At 37.3% G+C, this 23,843-nt stretch overlaps 1 protein-coding gene across 4 annotated transcripts in view; it reads left to right on the forward strand.

Moving 5' to 3' along the window:
* LOC106870898 (cilia and flagella-associated protein 47) overlaps positions 1-23,843 on the forward strand; it is a 192,929-nt gene that overhangs the window by 110,100 nt on the left and 58,986 nt on the right. For all 4 annotated transcript variants that reach the window (XM_089350841.1, XM_089350840.1, XM_089350838.1 and 1 more), the window contains exons 32-39: positions 1,363-1,597; positions 3,788-3,988; positions 6,232-6,430; positions 9,103-9,298; positions 13,898-13,995; positions 15,769-15,885; positions 19,092-19,226; positions 22,724-22,987. In XM_089350841.1, the coding sequence (XP_089206967.1) occupies positions 1,363-1,597; positions 3,788-3,988; positions 6,232-6,430; positions 9,103-9,298; positions 13,898-13,995; positions 15,769-15,885; positions 19,092-19,226; positions 22,724-22,987 (1,445 nt within the window). The remainder of the gene's footprint in view (positions 1-1,362; positions 1,598-3,787; positions 3,989-6,231; positions 6,431-9,102; positions 9,299-13,897; positions 13,996-15,768; positions 15,886-19,091; positions 19,227-22,723; positions 22,988-23,843) is intronic.

Here is a 23,843-nt window from a genome sequence, read left to right on the forward strand (position 1 = left end):
TGGCGAGGAATTACTGTACTTGGAAAGCATTTTCAGTTTGGATTGTGGAACAGATCAAGATATAAAAAAGCCACAGCTACCTTCAGGATGCTTTATACCAATCTGAATATCACAGACGTTTTTTCAGCAAACACAAAACTCCCGACCTTTAACGTGTGTCTGTGTGTTTCTGTATGTCTTTCAACATTGTGACAATGCAACACATACTTTAAAAAGAATTTTCGCTATAATTACATCATCATCATCATCATCATCATCATGCAGTAGTAGTAGTAGGAGGAGGAGGAGGAGGAGGAGGAGGAGAGATTCAGAGGCAGAATGAGAAAAAGAGTGTGTGTATGTCAAAGTTTCAAGATTTGTTTCAAGAAAAATACAGTTTGTGTTGTTGAGAGAGAGAGAAAGGGAGAGAGGGTGAGTGTGTGTGTGCCTGAAAGATAGATAGATAGATAGATAGATAGATAGATAGATAGGTAGAGTGTTGTCACCATAGTAACTAATGGTACTTTCATTATATAGCAATCTACTATTAACCCTTTAGCAATCAGATTACCTTGTCAAATGTAAAGCTTATTCATTCCCTTTGTTTTCAATTAATCATACATTAACTTGGAGCTTTGAGATTTCAATGTAGTGATTGTTTATTTTTAGAGCGACATTGTAAGCTAGATGTGAGAGGTCAAATTTGACCAGTTTTAACATAAAATAAGTAGATTATTTGAGCCTGATATGACTGACTTGAACATAAAACAGGTGGAATATTTGGACCGGATTGTTGGCACTCCGTCGCTTACAGTATCAAGGGTTCCAGTTGATCTGATCAACGGAACAGCCTGCTTGTGAAATTAACATGCAAGTGGCTGAGCACTCCACAGACACGTGTGCCCTTAACGTAGTTCTCGGGGAGATTCAGTGTGACACAGTGTGACAAGGCTGACCCTTTGAATTACAGGCACAACAGAAACAGAAAGTAAGAGTGAGAGAAAGTTGTGGTGGAAGGGTACAGCAGGGTTCGCCACTATCCCCTGCCGGAGCCTTGTGGAGCTTTAGGTGTTTTCACTCAATAAACACTCACAATGCCTGGTCTGGGAATCGAAACCGCAATCCTATGACCGTGAGTCCGCTGCCCAAACCACCGGGCCATTGCGCCTCCACATTTGGACCGGATATGGCTGGTTTAAATGCTAAAGGGTTAAAAGAAGGCACTTGCATGATTAATAGATATTTTTACTGACAGCATTGTGACAGATAAAGACCTAGTAGCTTATTAAAAGTTAATTGGATATTACGATTGACTGAATGTATTTATCTTTTTTTTCTTTTTTTCTTTCTTTCTTTTTTTTTTTATTGTTAATCATTTCTCAGTCCAAAAATATAGCAGTGGAGTTTATGATGGTGAGTGGACATCTACACCATCAGAGGAAACTGTATTGAGCAAGTTGCAAGAACTTGGCAAACTTGGAAATAACATGTTTCCTGAATATGATAAACAAATCGGTCCTTTCCATTATTCAGTTCTGTATGCTGTACAGAGATGGTTTTCAGCAAATGGCTGGCCTGGAGGAACAGTCTCAATCACAGTCCCTCACTCTTTCCGAAGGTAAGTTAAAATCAAAGTCAGTTGAACAGATACTTCATTTAAGCTGTTGTTTGTAAAGTAATTGAAGAAAACAATGAAAGACAAGATACACTCAATGAAATTGTTCAACCTGCTAAGCATAGCAGCTAAATTTCCTCAAAATCATACTTTATTATCTTTACAGAATAACAAATGAAGATATGTTGATTTATAAGTCATTCATTCATTATGTCTGGTAGTTGGGGAAGATGTACTGATCATTGCTGGAATGTATGGCTTTAAAGAAACTTAATAGAAGTCAAAATGAATGGGAAACGAGGCAGAAGGAAAGCAAGAATTTTGTGGATGGATAATAGTCAAGAATTGAACAGACTGAAAATACAGTGAATATACTCAAGACAACACAAGAAAAAGCAAAGTGACAAGCTATGATATTTAACCCACTGAGAGCAGATAATGCATGCTGATGATAATGATGGTGATGATGGTGATGATGATGACAATTGAAACATAAATCTTCCAGTATGGATGGTCTGCCCTAGAAATTCTGCAAGTTGGATTTGTTTGGCGACCTCTTGGCTGATGTCTACTGTAACTTGCACCAGAACAGGAGAATTCCTCAGAGTGTGAGCCAGGGAGTGGTAACACTACTGAAAAAGGACTCCATCTACAATTTTCAACCCCTGACTACTAATTACATTTTATGATTTGGACCAAGATTTTGGAAAAAAAAGTTGATACTTGTCATGGGTGATGTAGTCAGAAAAGTGTTAATATGGGTGATCCCAAACAGGTCCATCCCCAATAACCTGCACCTTTTGTGATACATCAAATAGAGGGGAGGGAAAAGTGCTGGCATTAGTGTAGCCCTTTTCAATTTGGATCTGTCAAAAGTTTTTGAGAAGGTCAGTCATTGTTCCTTAGAATCCATTCAAAAATCAACTATGTTTGGACACATCTTCAGGGGTTAGATTACTACAATTCACAACAGTACCTACTGAATAGTCAAAGTAAATGACCACCTCTCAGGACCGTTTTGCCTCAGTCTGACAAGGCTCCTGTTCTCATCTCTCCTGTATGAATTGGCTCTTTAGCCACTGCCGTGGAAGCTAGAACAGTTGAAGAACATCCCTTTCAAAGTAGGAGCTAGTGGGACTGTGTGGTGTATATGAATGATGTCGTCATCATAGTGTCTGATGCCACTGAAGTAGAGACAGTCCGTAACTTTGTAAAGAATTATGAGTTGATGACAGGGGCCAAAATCAATGTAAAAAAATTAGTGGACATGCAGCTTGGCACCTGGAGAGGAAGTCTTTACCATCATATAACATCATGGGACACTGAACCAACAAACTAGTTAAACTGCCCAAGTTCTGGTTTGGTCCTGAACTCCAGATGAACCAGAACTGGAAGATGATGAATGGGTAACTTATCTTACCCAGAAATAGGCCAAGAAGAAACTGTTCCTTGAAGGTGGAAAATGCCTTTACCTCTTTCATTATTGTATACTACCAGGACAGCAAGCTGTTTTTGTAGGAACTCTGGAGTCTTGCATGCATGGCGGGCTTGCTACCTGCACTCTACGGTACCATACTATCCATTCTTTTCAGCTATCTAATACTTTCCTGATTATCCTAGCAGAGCCAAGGAGGCAAACTTTTTGTAACAGTTCTCCTGGACACTCTATTCCAATTTCCTTAATATTCCTCTTGATGCCCTCTGATACTGATCCCAAGGACCCAACAGTAATTGGCACTATTAGAATCGTTAGCATGCTGGTCGAAATGCTTACCAGTATTTCGTCTGTCTTTACATTCTGAGTTCAAATTCTGCCGAGGTCGACTTTGCCTTTCATCCTTTCGGGGTCAATAAAAATAAGTACCAGTTGCATAATGGATTCGATTTAATCGACTTGCCCCCCCCCCTCCCACAAAATAATAATAATAATAATAATAATTATTATTATTATTATTATTATTATTATGTTGTTGTTTTCTTTCTTCTTTCTTCAAATCTTCTTCCATTTCTCGCTGAGTGTTTTCCGTACACCTAGGGCAGAGAAACTCGTTATATGCATTCCAAGTTTACACACACTACTATTAGTATCATTATTATTATCATTATCATTATCATTATTAATATTATTATTATTAACATTATCATCATCAAAATTATTATTATTTTGTTGTTCTTTTTATGTTTTTCTCACAGTGCTGTAGGTACCTTGGAAGAGAGGAAATCACCTAAAGCACATTCTGTTAAGAAAGAATCAAAGACTATTTATCAGATGCTAAAATATCTCACTGGGAAAATCTTGCCTGGAGTGATACTAATCCCAACTCTACCATCACACTCATTAGAACGTGTCAAACAGATCTACAACCAACATTACCTTCTGCTTGTCTTTTTAAAGTAAGCACATTTTACCCAGAATTCTCAGTCCATAAACCCATCAGAGCCATACTGCATTTAAATTTTCTGTTGCTACTGCTTCTTTGATGGAGGCACAATGGTCCAGTGGTTAGGGCAGCGGACTCGCAGTCATAGGATCGTGGTTTCGATTCCCAGACCGGGCGTTGTGAGTGTTTATTGAGCAAAAACACCTAAAAGCTCCACGAGGCTCCGGCAGGGGATGGTGGCGAACCCTGCTGTACTCTTTCACCACAACTTTCTCTCACTCTTACTTCCTGTTTCTGTTGTGCCTGTAATTCAAAGGGTCGGCCTTGTCACCCTGTGTCACGCTGAATATCCCCGAGAACTATGTTAAGGGTACACGTGTCTGTGGAGTGCTCAGCCACTTGCACGTTAATTTCACGAGCAGGCTGTTCCGTTGATCGGATCAACTGGAACCCTTGACGCCGTAAGCGACGGAGTGCCAACAACAACAACTGCTTCTTTGGTTTTGCTGCCACTTCGGCTGTGCTGCTGCTGTGGTTGTTGTTTGTTGTGGTTGTAGACGCTCCAGTCATGACCATTGCATTTTCCTATGCAGGCTTCATTGTCTTGTGTGTCCTTCTTTATATAATCTTGTAGTGTGTGATTTGAAACTGATTCAACTGCCACTTCTTCTGGTGGTTTGTGTATGAGGTTACTGGTACAATGAAAGGAACTGATAAATGAATGGTAAATGGTGAGAAACATAAAAAGATTGGTGAAATACAATTTGGAAGACATAAAATAGGAGAAAGATTCTCTGTGTGTGTGTGTGTAGTGTACACATTTTTTTTTATCTGTTACATGTTTCAGTCATTAAACTGGCCATGCTGGGGCACCACCTTGAAGAAGTTTTAGTTGAATAAATTGACCCCAGTACTTTTTTTTTAAAGCTTGGTACTTATTCTACTGGTCTTTTTTGCTGAACTGCTAAGTGACATGGATGTAAACACACCAACACCAGTTGTCAAGCAGTGGCAGAAGACATATCTATACAATGGACTTCTTTCAGTTTCTGTCTATTAAATCCACTCACAAGGTTTTGGTCAGCTCAAGACTATAGTCGAAGACACTTGCCCAAGGTACCACCCAGTGGGACTGAGCCCAGAACCATATGGTTGGGAAGAAAGCTTCTTACCACACAGCTACACCTACACACATGCATGCATACATTCATACACACACACACACACACACACACACACACACACACTCACACACAAACACACACACTCAAATATGTATATATATATATATTTATACATATAAATGTGACATGGGCGATTCTTTCTTGTCGGCTGGGTGGAATTGTGCGAAAAATTACACAGGTGTGTAGAATGATCCAGTGGTGATGCTGGGCTTTGTATTTTTTTTCATAGCTCCCATGGTTACCGAGATAATTTAGTATAATAATACTCTTGTGTTTATGAATAAGAATGGAAGGGGTGATGTTATACTTAGTAGGGGGATGATGAAAATTGTATGCTGAAAAAATTGAACCAAACAGTGTTTCAACTCTGTGTGAATATGTGTGTGTGTGTGTATGTGTGTGTGTGCAATGGAAGTGGGATGGTTCATCTTTGCTTAGTATTTGGATTTATTTTTGATTTGGTTGAATTTTTTTTTGTTTTTTTTTGTTGTTGGTCAGTTATTTTTAGCGTTTTGACAGAAAAAAGTCATTCTAAAATTGTGTTCTAACGTAAGCTTGCCCAAACAAGTCGAATGCTTACACAAAGCAGGTTTTACAGCCACATCATCCAAACTGACCGGGTGAAACCAGGCTTAGCCGCTAGTATATATATATATATACATATATCTGTTGCAGCCATCCAGTTCACCAGCCCTCAGTCAAATCATCCAACCCATGCTAGCATGGAAAGCGGCCGTTAAACAATGATGATGATGATGATATATATATATATATAAATGCAATGAGATTCTGCATAGTTTCTGTACATAAATTCCACTCAAAAGTTACTAGACTCAAGACTATGGTGAAAATATTCCAAGATGTTATAGTGCAATGGAATCAAATATATCAGGAATCACATGGTTGCTAAACAAATTTCTCACCTACATGACTTTGTATATATCCATTGAATCATTGTTTAACAATTTTACAACAACAAAAAAAAGAAGGAAAACAGAAATGGAATCTGAAAATTCTTGTTTAGTTTTTTCTTTTTTATTATAACACTTTTTGATGATTTTTGTCTTTTCAGATCTCAAGGAGGTTGTGTAGCATCAATCAAACCAGAGTATTTAATGACATATTCCGACTTCTGTGTATGGAATGAAAATAAGAAATACATGTCAAGACCTGTGGGTTATATCGATGAAGATGAACGCCTGAAGGAAAGAGAAGTCTTTGAGTTGGTTTCCAAGAAGTCATGGCTAGATACACTTCTGCAGATTATCAAGGTTAAGCAACATGCTTTTTTCTTTTCAATTTAATTATTGTTTTGTTTTCGTTTTGGGATTTGGTTTGCAAGATTTTTTATGTGATTTCGTGTGTTGAAGCATATTCTGTTGTGTCTGGGGAGAGTCATTTTCTTATTGTGCCTTAAAATTTAACACACTCAAGACTATTGAAAAGGTTGCAAGACGCAACGAAAATTTTTTAAGAAAATAAAAATAAGAAATAAGTGGAAATTTTACCGGTGAGTGTGTTAAATTTTAAGGTACAATAAGAAAATGACTCTCCCCAGACACAACAGAATATTGTTTTGTTGTTTTTCCTTTTATTAATCATCAACCACCATCCTACCACCACCACCACAGCCATTGCCACCACCACCAACGTATCATTCTCCTTGTCATCATCATCATCATCATCATCATCATAATCGTTATCATGATTACCATTATCTTGGCATCACCATCATTACTACCACTGTCACCATCACCACTGCTGTCATCATAGTCATCATCACCATCATTGTCATCATCTTCATCATTGCAGTCATCATCCGTTAACCCTCATCATCACCACTATTGCCAATCTCCTTAAAGATCATCATTGCCATGACCATCATTACAACCACCATTATTTTCACCATTACTGTCATCATTCCTACTGTCATCATTCCTTCTGTCCCCACCACCACCACCACCACCATCATCATCATTGTCTTGCTATTTTTTCAATGCCAGCATAGCTTGACTGGTTCTTCTGCACTTTATAATGCCACTCATCTCAGTCTTCCATCATCTCGGCCTTCCAGCATCTCAGTCTTCCATCATCTCAGTCTTCCAGCATTTCGGCCTTCCATCGTCTTGGTCTTCCATCATCTCAGTCTTTCATTGTCTCTTTTCTGTGAATTCCAGCAACACACATTTTTACTTTAAAAAAAGAAAGGTAAAGTTACTTTCTCAAGTCATACCGACTCATAAGGGCTGATTTCCTGGTTTCCATGGTGTATAAACTCCCCACCTGGATGGGACACCAGTCCATTGCAGGATTACTCATTTTTTTGCCAGCTGAGTGGACTGGAACAATGTGAAATGAAGTGTTTTTGCTCACAAACACAATGCCTCGCCTAGTTCAGGAATCGAAACCACAATCTTATGATCATGAGTCCAACATCCTAACCACTAAGCCACCCTCACCTCCACACACTTTCACTTTATCCTTTCTTTTTCATGTCTTCTTCAGTCCTCCCCCTGCAAGAGGTACCCAACACATGGCCTTATTTGACTCAGCATTCATCATCCACTTCACATCACAAGTTAATATCAGTGTAGTCATCTTGCATGCATGTATATATATATATATATATATATATATATATATATATATATATATGTATGTGTATATATATGTATATATATATATATGCATTTGTTAATGCCTCTAATATTCAGTTACTCTCTCTCTCTTTCTCTTTGCCTTTGACAAATTGATCGTAGTACTTATCTTTTACGTCTGGTACTTATTTTCTTGGCCTCTTATACCAAACCACTAAGTTATGGGAATGTAAACAAACCAACACCAGTTGTCAAATGGTAGTGGTGGAGACACACACTGACAAAAGGGTGCACACATAACTGAAATAGGTTTGGTGACAGGAAGGGATCCAGCTATTGAAAATATTCCTCAATAAACTGCATCCAACCCATGCAAGCATGAAACAGTGAACATTAGATGATGATGATGATGATATATACTTACATACAGGCAAGCATGCACTCATGTGTGCATGCCTAACTGTCAGTCTGGATGAGCTTGGATTTTCAGACAAAGAAACCAACCAACTGATTCTCATATTACAAACACATCTGTAAGCAGAACAGTAAAATTATGCAAGATTTTTCTCTGCTTTAAAATGTGACATTGTTTTCATTATCAACATTCCAGAGATGGAACTTTGCATCTTTTTTAGAAACCAGGTCCTTCTCCAAAGGAAGAATTTCAATAATAAGAAATCAGAAAAGAACATACATACACATAGATATACATGCATGCGTCAGTTTCAATCTTCCAAATTCAACCTCAAAGCTTTGGTCTACTCAGGGCTTGTGTAGATGGAATTTGCCTATGGTAACATGCAGTGGGACTTTACTATGGTAACATGCAGTGGGACTTTACTTTGGTTTGGAAGCAAATTCATTAATCATATGTCTATACATGCGCTCTGTTTATTGAAATGCAGGTTTTCTTTGTCTTGCAGAATTCTAAATAATAGCACAATTAATTTTCCTCTTTGTTTTTTGGAGAAAATTATTCTGTTGTCTTCAGGGTAGTCACATCAGTTGTCTTTGATCTCTGACTAGTTAATTCTCTGTAGCATCTCATAAAATGGCCCTAGTGAGAGTAGACATAAACACTGACACAACATTTCTCTCTCTCTCTCTCTTATTCTTGTTCTCTTTCACTCACTGTTTTGCTATTTTCCCCTCTTTCCCTCTCTTTCATTTTCTGTCACTCCTTCTCTTTCTCCATCTCCATCTCTCACACGGACACACATACATACATGAACTTTCTCTCTCTGTCTCACTCTTTCTCTCTCTCTCTCCCCTATCCCCCCTCTCTCTCTCACAGATGAATGTTGCAGCATGAATTTATATAAAGTCTTCATTTTTCCATTTTCTAGTGTTTTGTAGTGTCCAAAATTACTCCAAGAATATTCAAAAGCTTTATCATTGACGACAGAGAACTGAAGATGCCATCTTTGAACAAGAATCCTCTGTGTAGTAATGTTTACACAGAAGGCGAAAGAATATTGCTTGCTTGGATGAACCGTTGTTATGAGCAAAACCGTCGACTTGTATGGAATGAAAATTCTAACAGTGAGTAAACCAATTTTGTTCACGTGTGTGAATGAGTTTCTTCTCCTGTTTTAACATTCTAGGAAAAGATGGAGTGAAGGATAGTGAAATTAAATCCTATTCCCCACAGGTTAGGTTAGTCCACATTCCTCCATAAAGTGCATAGGGTTGGTTTGGCAGTTTCTCCCTTCCTGGACAGGATGCCAATCTCCTGCAGGATTACTCATTTACATTAGCTGAGTGGAGAAGCAATGTGAAAGAGAACAAGAATAAGAGAGAGAGAGAGAGAGAGAGGAGAAATAAGGCGCAGGAGTGGCTGTGTGGTAAGTAGCTTGCTTACCAACTGCATGGTTCCGGGTTCATTCCCACTGCGTGGCATCTTGGGCAAGTGCCTTCTACTATAGCCTTGGGCCGACCAAAGCCTTGTGAGTGGATTTGGTAGACGGAAACTGAAAGACGCCCATCGTATGTGTGTGTGTATATGTGTATATGTATGTGTGTTTGTGTGTCTGTGTTTGTTCCCCCAACATCGCTTGACAACCGATGGTGATGTGTTTACGTCCCAGTAACTTAGCGGTTCAGCAAAAGAGGCCGATAGAATAAGTACTAGGCTTACAAAGAATAAGTCCTGGGGTCGATTAGCTTGACTAAAAGGCAGTGCTCCAGCATGGCCACAGTCAAATGACTGAAACAAGTAAAAGAGTAAAAGAGTTCAAAAATACTATGCCTTGCCTGCTCCAGAAATTGAAACCAGAATTTTACAATCATGAGTCCAACACCCTAACCACTAAGCCTCCACTATTCCCCACAGGGAGAGGAGTCAATACGACTACCACAATCCATCAGTGTTTTTTTTTGTTTTTTTTGCTTTCTTTTTCCAAAGCAACAAAACCTGTAATACTGAGAGTTTGTGACTTTCAGTTTTAATACATTTCATATGTTTTTGGAGTTTTTCTATGTTTATGCATGCATTCTTAAAATTTTAACAATCTGTTATCCTATTCCATTTCATTTAGCACTTTTGTCAAAGCCTCTCATTTCCTGCAAAAACTGTATTTTTATGACAGGTGTCATATAAGTTAGACTGCAAATACTGTAAATAATCTCAGAATACATTTTTCAAGTGTCATGCAACATTCCTAGGCCAGTTCAAGAACTCACATAGACAAGGTATAAAATTCTGTCAAGTTTTGGTATTTTCAGAAGGTATTCTAGAAATGCTGACGTCAGCAGGATCTGTGATACCATGGCAGCTAATTCAATACAAAAACTAAAGGTACTTGCTTTGGCCAATCATTATTTGAAATTCCAAGTTTATACCAAATTCCAATCCAAAGTTAGTGTTGGGGAGAAGCAGGTCAACATGATCCATCCCCTCTGGGGAATAGGGTTAGGGGGAAAAGAAAATAAGTTCAGTGGTTCTCAACCAATTTTTACCTATGGACCCCATTGATTCCAATTTTACTTGGATGGACCATCATAGCCATTTGATGTTTAAAGACTTTTATTATCTTAATATATAAATCCCGTTGTGTCCGTCTGTCTGTCTGTTTGTGCGCTTATAACTCAAGTATTGTTCATCCAATCGCGCTGAAATTTTAAATCTTAATATATAAATCCCATTCTGTCTGTTTGTTTGTGTGCTTGTAACTCGAGTATTGTTCATCCAATCATGCTGAAATTTTAAACATGGATGCATGAGAGAGCAGGGAATTCCATAGTCTAAAAAGATTTTCAAAATTGCTAGTTTCAAAGTGAGAATCGCTATTTTGGTAATCTTTTTGTCCTGTTTGTTCTGCAATTAAAAGCAACAAGTTTGCTCAGACAACTGGCACATACCATGTTGCTAGTAACAAGGGGAGTACAGGATGACAGTCAGCTAAAACCGTCACTATGCTGTCTCTCTTCTTTCCCATCTCTGTCTCTCTTATGCTGTCTGATTCCACTTGAAGTTGTATATATATTGTGTTAAGATTCGTTATCAATCAATTATCTTTATTGAGAAGAAACAGTCAAAAGTAACCACCACATACAATCACCAAACATCTCCACTACTTAACAACATCCAAGTTAACCCTCTTCACCTTTACAGCTGTCACATGAAGAACTACGAGGAAAAGGCAACCATTTTAATTAAGCAAAAAAGAGAAAAAATTGATTGCTATTAAAACATGTAAAATTTTGGGGTTAATAATCTTAATCTTTAGTTACAGTTTCTCATTCAAACAACATAATAGGTAGAATTGTTGGATTAAGACAGTAGGATGTTTTGAGGGAGATTTGGCTGCTCTTTCTAGCAAGTCTAGCTACCATATAGAGATCTCCCTCATTGGCTCATACATACATACATAAAATCAAAAAATAAATACTTAAAGCAACAAGCGTCAAATACAAAAGTCAAGGTCCGTGCAGTGTCATGGGCCCAAAAAATTTTCAAACTTCTTGTCTAATGCAAGCCCAGAGCAATTTCTTATCTCTTACACTATTTCAATATTACGTCTGTATTGTAATGTGAGATAATACTTTCAGTTTGAAAGAAATCTGTTCTATATATATATATATATATATATATATATTCCTTATGCATTCCAAAACTGAGTTACAGATTTTGATGTATGGGGTATCAAAAGATTCAGTACTATTTCAGCTACAAATTAAACTTAATTTCCATTCACATATTTGCATTTCAAAAATTTAACATTATAATCTTTTCCATAAATCAACTATCGTAAACATTTTATACAATGACGTCGCATTTTCTATATGTGTGTGTAACTTAAAAGACATCAATCATCACAACACACACCTTCACTCACTCACTCTATCTCTCTTCCTCACCCTCTTTCTCTCTCTCACACACACCCATGCATGCATGTATGCACTCACACACACACACACACATGTCCATTTCATATAGACGTACATACATCTTTCACTTTCTTTCTCTGTTCTTTTCACTTTCTCTTCTTTCAATTTCTGCTCTCTTCAAATAATTTTTTATGAATACAACTGCTTACAAAAATAGGGATTAATGTATAATTTCTTTCTATGTTCATAATTGTTTTTCACAATATTGAAAATAAATACGCCACCAACGAAACAACGTAGTCTCTCTAGAAACAAATATAAAGCAAGGAGGATGGTAGAAAACTGAAGAGAGAAGCTAGATGAGATTTTCTCAAGATCAGCAAATGCATGTTGCAGCACTTAATGCTGGATCATTAAATCAATGTTTTAATGATTAGACAGAGGTTCAATAGAATAATTCAGAAACAGACTATGTACTAATTTGCTCTTCACAACTCCTGAAGCTGTTTTCAGATGTGATCCATCCCATTCTTATAAAAATAATAACTCTGTCCAAATTCGTGTGCTAAACACAAATTGTCTTTTCTGTAGAGTTTTAACATTTTCAAATGAAACAAATGGTATGTGCTGCTCGGGCGGTCAGGTAACATTGCCAGCCCTACCAGTTCCTTCTCAACCTTTTATGGATCTTCTAGAAGGCATTTCCATCCAGAGAAGGATTTTCTGAAGAATGTCAGATAATACAACTCTGCAAATGACATCGTTTGTTGCATCTAAGAAGACAGATAAACATGAATTTATGCCGACACCAAAGTTCAAGGGCAAGTCTATCATCCCATTGGTTCCCTGTTACCCTCATATGAACAACCACAGTTCCTCCAAATTTGCTTTATGAGTGATATAGGACAACAAACCCGAAGGAAGTGTCAACATTTCAGATGATGGGTCATGTTAGACACAGCACCAACTGCTGCAAAAGAGAGTATATCCACTGACAGCTTTTCGGTGCGTTCAAAAATCACATAACCCCTACAGGTTAGGGCCTGAAATACTCCAAATGGATGCATTGCATGTTGCTTAGTCGAATTAGCTCATCATTTACTCCACAAATGTTTTGTTGTCAATGCTACACTTTCCCACATCACCTGTTTCAATATAACTGTAATATATTATATACAAACTATGCCATTTTAATCCCGAGCAATGCCGGGTATCTCTGCTAGTATTTTTATAATTAAATATTATTAGGAATTGTATAAAAAAATTTGTTAAAATATTTTGTGTGTTGAAGTATAACCAGTTTATTGCACATAAATTTTAACAACAAAATCTTATATGGATCACCAAAGGCCATATAGACTCCATTTGAGACCCACCAAACTGAAATCCTTTTAGTCAACTACATACACAGAGTGGTGCAAAGGTTCTAAAAGATAAAAAGATAAAGCTAAGTTACTTTAATTGTTTTATGTCTGAAATTACTATTGCTGTCGCTGGTATCCTTCAAAAGTAAATATTTTATAACAAACAAAGTAGGTAGTTAGAAAATCTCTATAAGTGATGAAAGTAGTAACTATACTGAGAAGTAATGTTTATCACCACAGCTGGTCTTCTATAAACAAATTTGCCCATACTTGTCCGTTGGAGGGGAACTGTCTAGGTGCAATTCCATGATCATTCATGACTGAAGAGTGTCTTTTCCCTTTACCCTATAATCATCATCATCGTCATCATTTAAAATTTGTTTTCTATGCTGATATGGGTGTGTGTGTATACATATGTATGTATGTATTTCTTTTTCTATTTTCGTAGCTGTTGTACCTGCAGCCCGTTGGATTGTGAACTTTGACTTAGATTTGAAAGATGGTCTAGTCTTAGCCTGTCTGATTGGAACCTACTTGCCTTTTATGGTAAAGTATTTTATTTTAGCAGTTGCAGCATGGAAGGTATTTATAAGCCATTTAAAAACACATAAAAACTGTTAGATTCACTTCAACATTTAAATTTAATTTGTTGAAGTATTTTCGTCGCATTGAGACCACGACCTGTTCACTGACAAAATCCCGATGCAGCATGGAATTTTGTCAGTGAACAGGTCACAGTCTCAAATCAACAAAAATATTTTGGCAAATTAAATTCAAATGTTGAAGAGAATCTAATGGTTTTTGTGTGTTTTAACTGGCTTATAAACACCTTCCACACTGCAACTGTTTTTGTTTCAGCACATGATCTCAGATCATGTCACTTGCTATGCAAGTACATCTCCATAATATTTTATTTTATTTTATCTTATTTTATTTTTTGCTGTTTCTCTTATATTTTATGAAATGTAAGCTAAATCTTTCACCACTTTCATCACTTCAAAGACCATGGTAGTTGTTAGTCAAAATTAAGGAGCTTCTAACAAGTAAACAATTTGATTAAGGTAACAGCCACATTTATTGCAACGACAGCAACAACAAGCCCTCTAATGTGGGTCTAGGACAACTCTCACCCAAAATTCAAGCAAAACATATCTACAATAAGGAATAAATAACCAGAGAGAAAAATGTTAATCAAAATAAATTATTCAGGCAGTCACCTGACACCATATTTTGAAGTGAGTTCTAACCCTATCAGAGCTATCATTCTCTTGTAATGTGATTTTATCTGCTATTCATTGATTCTACAGCTTTTTGCTAGAGTTGATAACATAATTGCCCAACATTTGCTGAAGTAGAAATGCAATTCAACTGACTGTAGTCTTTCCCTAATATGTGCAGTCCTGATTTTATTTTTGTTATTTTGTAACTCCAAGTCAGCCCCGAATGTGCAGACTTCTGTTATGCAAGCAGTTAGGGGAAGAGGCAAAAAAAATAATGCAGCTGCATCATCAGATCCTGGACAATCATACCTCTGTCATCATTGCAATCAGATATGTCAATCCGTCATCAGCCTTATCAACCATGAATGAGCATGCAGACGATATGGACAACAACCTTTATAATCTTTGTCAGCAAAGCCAAGCCAAGATATATTTACATATATATACATACATACATACATATATATTTCTTTATTGCCCACAAGGGGCTACACACAGAGGGGACAAACAAGGACAGACAAAGGGATTAAGTCGATTATATCGACCCCAGTGCATAACTGGTACTTATTAATCGACCCCGAGAGGATGAAAGGCAAAGTCGACCTCGGCGGAATTTGAACTAAGAACGTAGCGACAGACGAAATACCGCTAACGTTTCTGCCAGCTCACCGCCTTATATATGTATACACACACCCACACACACACACACATATATATATATGTATGCATACGCACACACACAAACACACACACAAACACACACACACACACACAAACACACACACATATATATGTATACACACACACACGCACACACAAACACACACACATATATATATAATTTCGTTTTTGTATTTGGTTTGCAAGATTCTTTATGTGAATTCGTGTGTTGAAGCATATTTTATTGTTTCTGGGGAGAGTCACTCTCTTTTAGTGCCTTATTATTTCATGACACCTGCTTAAATTTCATACAGCAATATTTTGTGTCCAGAAACTATTTGCATTGCAAAACAACAATCTTTTCATCTTGAAACTATTCTGTTGTTAATCAGTATTTTTTTTGTATTTTTAATGAGCTTCTTCTTTATCTTCTTCGCAGATCTCTAGCCATATTGGTAAAGTATACACAACTCCAACTCAAAGAGAACAATATTTCCACAATGCATTGAAGATAGTCTGTGCTCTACGTTCTCTTGGAATTGAGTACAATATTCAGGTAGAATGTAAACCAATTTATCTTTTGCTCTTTTTTATTTCCTTTTGTTTGTATTAATTGTTGGACTGTGGCCATGCTAGAGTACTACCTTGAACACCTTTAATTGAACAAATAGACCACAATTCCTATATTTTTAAGCCTGAAACATTACTAGTCCATGAACCTTTTTATACTACCTCATACATCTCTCACCCCCCCCCCACTCTTGCAATCTTCTACCCACCCATTCCACTTGTCATTTCCCTTATCTCTCATTTTTCCTCTAACCACTGTCTTATTATTATTATTATTATTATTATTTTATGTTTGACTTTTGCTTTGCATTTGTACAAGTTGGATCCAAGTCTCACCCAGAGACCTCAAGAGACAAGTTAGAAGTTCATGTAGGTGTTATGCCTAGGGTACCATATATTTGAATTTGTACAGTGTTGTTCTAGAGAATGTTTTAAAATTTGAGATCACATAGACAGTATTTTACGTAGGAAAATATTATTATTATTATTATTATTATTATTATTATTATTATTGTTTTACTCCTGTTCACTCTTTCTAATTGCTAGTCATCACTACTTCTCCTCTGAGTTATTTTGAATGGTATGCATCCATCATTTCTATTTTCCCTCAACTCATATTTACCACGGACCAGTCCTTCATCCTTGTTCTACATTCAACCGTCCCCACACTCTTACAATCTTTACCCAACTACCCTTCTTCATCCCATACTCTCTTCTATTCACCTTATTGTACTTTGAGGTTACATTCTAACACCTCATCACTACCATCTTTATCTCAGTTTCTAGCTCCACCCCCAACTATCCCCAACCACCCTTATATAATGTGGGGTAACCATGTATCATCTCTACATCAACAAATCTAGTCCTTTTTTTTCTTATTATACCTAGCATAAAGTTACCTCCCTCTATGCTGGGGAATTCTGTAGTCTTGTGAGTTACATGGCAACTTTGCATGTGCTGGTTCCACAAAAATTGCATCTGCCACATTCTATAAAGTAACTGGCGTTAGAAAAGACATCCAGCTATAGAAACCTTGCCAAAACTGAGACACTGGAGAAATACATGGTCCCCTGCTTCTGATACATTTCAGTGATTTTTTAACACCATACACTTACACAAGATACTTTCTCTAGATGAATACCAAAGTTTCTTGGCTATCAACAGCAAATCTGACTTAAATATGATATACGGATTGCTGTTTTGAACTAATATTGCTTCCATAACTAATAAAGAATTTTTATTTAGCTTGCTGGCTAATTGCAACACCAGTGATTTGTTAATCACTCTTTTTCTATATCAGTAGTGGTCAAATTTGTCTTAGCACACAGTTATTAATAGATGATTGCTACTGATGATGCTGCAAAGAAATCAGGAATGCAATTCCACCACCCACGCTAGACACTTTTCTTCCAATACTGATATATTTCTGTCTATTCTAACACTACACATCGATATGAGATGCTTTATCAAGACAAACACCAGTGTCCAGGTTTTCAACAGTATACATGCATTGAGTATGATATGCAGAATGATATATATTGCAGCTCTAAGAGGTTTTAACTCCTATTTCTAACAATGTACGTGCTACTCTGCACCATCAGTCACAATTAACAACAACTGAGTTTTTCCATTTTGGTTTTATATTGCATATAGCTGCCTTCGTTATTTCATATATATGGTTAGGGCAGCGGACTCACAGTTCGAGGAATGCGGTTTTGATTCCCAGGCCGGGCGTTGTGTGTGTTTATTGAGCGAAAACACCTAAAAAGCTCCACAAGGCTCCGCCCCAACTTTCTGTCACTCTTTCTTCCTGTTTCTTGAGTAATGCTGTGACGGACTGGTGTACCGTCCAGCTGGGGGAACACATATGCCATAGAAACCAGGAAACTGGGCCCATGAGCCTGGATAGGCTTTAAAAGGGCACATAAATAAACAATATATATATATATATATATATATATATATATATATATTACAAACAAGAGAGTAAATTTCAAATGCAATATCACTGTGAAACCAGCAGTGAAGGATTGGGTATTTACCCTTGGAAGATAGAAAAAAAAATGATGCTAATTGTTGTTGGGGGATGTTTAGATTAATGGTTTAGAGCACTCAGCTAGTCTCTGAGGGGTACCTCATTGCCACCTGTTGGCAACTTTTACGTGTCTTCTAAGGTAAATACCCAAATTTTCTTTACTGCTTTCACAGTTGTACTGTGGGTGAAATTTACTTTCTTGTCTGTAAAATACCAACACATTCAGCTTTTCCAAAGTTAGTTTATTATATATATATACATATATATGTTTATGTGTGCATGAGTGTATATACACACACAAAGTATGGGGGTTCAGTTCACAAGTGATCTAAACGATTAGCTATGCTAGGTAACGGATTACTAGGGCTTCAAGGTTATAGCCAAGATGGTAGTTATGGAGCCATTGCAAATTTCCTAGGTTATATATATATATATATATATATATATATATATATATATATATATATATATATATATATATATATATAATTGAATAAGATAGAGTCAACAAGAAGTACAGTTTGACAGTTATTTGATAATCACTACATGTTTCCATACAACATAGATATATATCATCATCATAATCATCATCATCATCATCATTTAACATCTGTTGTCCCTGCTGGCATGGGTTGGACAGTTTGACGCTAGCTGGTAAGCTGGGGAGCTGCACCAGACCCCAGTCAAATTTAGCATGGTTTCTACAGCTGGATGCCCTTCCTAACACCAACCACATTACAAAATGTGTTGGATGCTTCTATGTGGTAATCACAGGTGTTTTTACATGGTGCTGCATGAGTGCTTTTATGTGGCACCGATACAAGTGCTTCATGCCACCAAAAGGATCGATCTTAACACTCCTGCTGCAGAGTGCGGATCTTCTTGAGTATGGCGAGTGACCAGGTATCTCGGTCCTTTGTTATCTCACCAGAAAGGTTCAGCATCCTGAGGTCATCTTCAGGACTTTGTCCCTTGTCTTCTTGAGTCTCCCACTTCCACATTGAGAGATCAGCTCTTCTTTATGGAACTGTCGGCTTCCATCTGCATCACATGACATGTATATATATATATATATATATATATATATGTATGAATGTATGTGTGTATGTATAGATATGTTGTCATAAGTGTTTTTATTGTTCTCACTCTCTTCACAGGCGGTGGACATAGCAAACCCCAACCCGATCAACATGATACTCTTTTGTTCTTTTCTCTTCCACATTCTACCACAATACTGCCCCAAATCTACATTGGAATTTAAAGGAAAGCTACATGAATCAATCACTAAATTGGTAAGCTTTACTAAAATCATTTATTACCCCATTCCTTTGATCATTTATGAAGATTATATTAGAACATTTTTTTGAACGGTAAATGATGAAGTATATATATATATATATATATATTGTTACGAACGCCCGCACGCGAAGCACTTCCTTAACACCGAAGAGGGGACTCGCGCACGCGCGAACGTTCAACACTCAGTGAGCCAGCAAATTCGTCTGTCGGTCACCTGACCGCGATAATAAAGCCCCGGCTGGAGCACGTAACGAAGAACAACACAGGCAAATAGGACGGGGAGGAAGAAACAACACGAAGACCATGCGTTGGGTAACCTTTTCTTTTTACATACATAACATCACAGAATACATTTCAAAACATTACAATAGAGCATTACATAATAACAATTCCAATACATGGCATAACAGTTCAATAACGTTGACAAAGTTTCCAAACAATTACAAGCTTTTCAATAATTTTTACATCGCAAAGTTTGTGTCTCAAGTTTCATTTGACAACAAAGTTCTTCTGCTTCTTTCTTTTGTATTTCTTTTCTTTTCCTTTCTTTTAGAAGCATTTAACAACACAGTTAACAACTCAGAGTTCTTTTTCTCTAAAATAATATAAAAGTATTTACCACAACGAAGTTTGTTTCCTTCAGGTCTGCTACTTCCACTGACCAAGGCAGTCTGCCACTACAATTCCGTCTCTCTGGGACTCTATGCGTTTCTGCTGACCATAACTTTCTCTGTCAGACTTATAATTCTTCTTTCTTCATCTCTGTACAACTGCTTCATCTCTCTGTCCCTCTCTCTCTCTCTGGGACTCTATGCGTTTCTGCTGACCATAACTTTCTCTGTCAGACTTATAATTCTTCTTTCTTCATCTCTGTACAACTGCTTCATCTCCACGGGCAAACTTCTGTCCCCCAACTGCTTCGGATGACTGCTACCACTCAACACAACCGATCCTGCTGGCTCCCAGAGCTCGGCTGCCCAAAATTCTCTGCTAACTGCTTTTGTCGCCAATTCTCATTCTCCTATTCATCCCAAATACCATAGCTCATTGTGCTACTTTACCCCCTGCCAAGATGGATCGGTCAGTACATTCCTATCCTGCCGATTTTTAACTTTCGCTGACCGGAAAGGGGCAGCTACGCTAAAAATAGCTGTGGTTGTCGACAAGACAAAGGAAATACCATTCTCCCCAACTGACCAGAGTACGGGTTCAAAACCCAGCCCGGGAAATAGGGATATAATGCTAATTGTATTTTCGGTCGTCGCATCAATATATATATATATATATATATATATATATGTATATATATATATATATATATATATGTATATATATATATATATATATATATATATATACATACATATACATATATATATATATACTCTTTTACTCTTTTACTTGTTTCAGTCTTTTGACTGTGGCCATGCTGGAGCACCGCCTTTAGTCGAGCAAATCGACCCCAGGACTTATTCTTTAGAAGCCTAGTACTTATTCTATCGGTCTCTTTTGCCGAACCGCTAAGTTACGGGGACATAAACACACCAGCATCGGTTGTCAAGCGATGTTGGGGGGAAAAACACAGACACACAAACATACGCACACATACATATATATATATACACATATATACAACGGGCTTCTTTCAGTTTCCGTCTACCAAATCCACTCACAAGGCTTTGGTCGGCCCGAGGCTATAGTAGAAGACACTTGCCCAAGATGCTACGCAGTGGGACTGAACCTGGGACCATGTGGTTAGTGTGGTTAGTAAGCAAGCTACTTACCACACAGCCACTCCTACGCCTATATATATACAGATGTATATATACACACACACATACACACATATTCTTTTACATGTTTCAGTCAACTGACTGTAACCATGCTGCAGCATTGTTTTGAAGGGTTTTAGTTGAACAAATTTGCACCACGAGTTATTTCTAAAGCCTAGAACTTATTCCATTAGTCTCTTTTGCTGAACTGCTAAGTTATGGGGACTTAAACATACAAGACACAAAGCTACACACTCATAGTTATATATACACACACATACACAAACACACACATATATGATGGGCTTCTTTAGTTTCCATCTAACAAATATACTCAGAAGGCTTCGGTTGGCCTGAAGCTACGGTCGACACTTGCCCAGGATGCTACACAGTGGGCTTGAACCTGATACCATGTAGTTGGGAAGCAAGTTTCTTACCACACAGCTACGTCTGCACCCATAATATATAATATATATTTTGAGTTAAGATGCAAGCCCAATTTATCACAGATGCAATCTTTAATTAATGGAATCTGACTCTCTCGTCATCAAATTATTCTTGATTGTTATCTGATCTGTTGCCACTAGTCCAAATGGTCAATCCAGGAATTTTGTTATGCGCCATTTACATGACACCATCAATGGCTACAACTACGATTTCATGGATACCATTTACATGACACTGGCAATGGCCGTGACTATGATTTCACTCAGCTTGATGAGTCTTCTGAAGCACAGCATATCACCAAAGGTCCTGGTTACTTGTCATCGCTCCCGTGAGGCCTGACATTCAAAGATCATGCTGCTGGCAATAACCACAGTTATGATTTTACAGGTGCCATTCACATGACACTGGCAATGACCATGACAATAATTTCGCTTCGCTTGATGAGTCTTCTGAAGCACAGCATATCGTCAAAGGTCTCGGTTACTTTTGTCATCACCTCCATTAGGTACAAGATTCGAAGATCATGCTTCACCTCGCCCAATGTCTTCTTGGGTCTACCAAGAGATCAGCACTTCTTTACACAACTGTCCCCATCCACAAACACCTTCTCCTCAACTTACGGCCAAGTTCCATTCCAAATGACAGGTCATAAGTCAATCTAGTCATATGTTGGATTTATATTTTTCAACACTATCTTCATTTAAACGCAACTGATGCTTGAAAGTGACTAAGTGAGACACAGTGGCAAGCAGCGGATGCCTGTATCTGAGGATGACCTGCATTGCGAGATGCTGTTATAGTTATTGTACATGCAGCTGGCATAGTTAACGTCCTAAAATGAATTTTTTGTTTATTCATTTATTAGGTCATAAGTTGAGAAGATGTATATATATATATATATATATATATATATATATATATAAATATATACAAAAATATAGCTAATCGTCAGATCGTAAGTAGAACAATAATTAGATATATATATCTCAGCTGACAATAAATACCAAATGAATTATAAAATAAGTATTTCATATTAATTCATTTGGTATTTATTGTTGGTTGAGATATATATATATATCTAATTATTGTTCTACTTACGATCTGACGATTATATAAATATATATATATATATATATATACACACACACATACACATGTGTGTATTTGTGTGTGTGTGTGTGTGCGTGCGCCTGCCTATGTATATTTGTGTGTTCATATATACATGTTTATATGAATGCATATATTTTCCTTTTTTCTCATCTGTTTCATAGATTAAACTTACTAATCCAAGTGTAAAGCTGCTAAACTATTCAGTTTCAATATTTGGTGAAAGTGCTTCACGCTTCAGCATCTCCAAAGGGAAAACTATTGCAATCCCAGCCAAACAAACGGTTCATTTGCCAGTTACCTATAATAATACATTTGTTGACTCCAAAACAGCAACCCTTGTTCTTACTGGGCGCCGCCAAGGATCAGAACTTGGAACTCATCTTGTCTTCTCTCTGGTTTCTTTCACAACTCAAGTAAGCCCACAGGTAAGAAGTTTGATTTCTTCTTTTACATAAACATCATAAGTGATGAATTAAACAAGAGAGCCTTGATGTCATGTGTGGGGCACCCATTATCTAGATTCAAATTTAAAATTACCCACTGATGAATCTGATAAAAAAAAATCCTTATGAATAAAACCTTTGAAGCCTTGATGCCGAAGTAGAATTTAATATCAGATGCTTACCAATGACATTTGTAAAATAAATAACATATTACATTTTCCTCTGCACAGATGCTCTCTCTTTCTCTCTCTCAGTCACATAACTGGCCCATTTAAAAGCACCCTTCAATCGTTGGGCAATATGTTGTGCTTGTGAAGATCTGTTGAACTGAGTAAAATCATAGTCATAGCTGACGCCAGTGCCGCCTGACTAGCACCTGTGCTGGTGGCATGTAAAAAGCACCATTTGAGCATGGCCAATGCCAATGCCACTTGACTGGCTCTTGTGCTGATGGTATGTAAAAGCACCCAGTACACTCTTAGAGTGGTTGGCATGAGGAAGGGCATTCAGCTGTAGAAACTTTGCCAAACTGGAGCCTGGTGCAGCCTCTCAGCTTGCCTTTTCTCAGTCAAACTGTCTAACCCATGCCAGCATGGAAAGCAGACATTAAACAATAGTGATGATGAATACAAACACATTGATGTCAATAAAATTTGTTTGCAACTAAAATTAATGATTTTGTGAATTTTGCAAAAACGTCCGTCTTCTCTGCCCCACCCCGTATTTAATCTCATAAGAGGTTTATCTTATAAGAATCTTTTTCTATTTTACTTTTTTTTTTTAGAGTGGTAAAGAGAGAGGGAGAGAGAGAGAGAGCGAGAGAGAGAGAGAGAGAGAG

This window comes from Octopus bimaculoides, chromosome 4 (assembly GCF_046866305.1).
Source record: "Octopus bimaculoides isolate indiv1 chromosome 4, ASM4686630v1, whole genome shotgun sequence".
Lineage (NCBI taxonomy): Eukaryota > Metazoa > Mollusca > Cephalopoda > Octopoda > Octopodidae > Octopus > Octopus bimaculoides.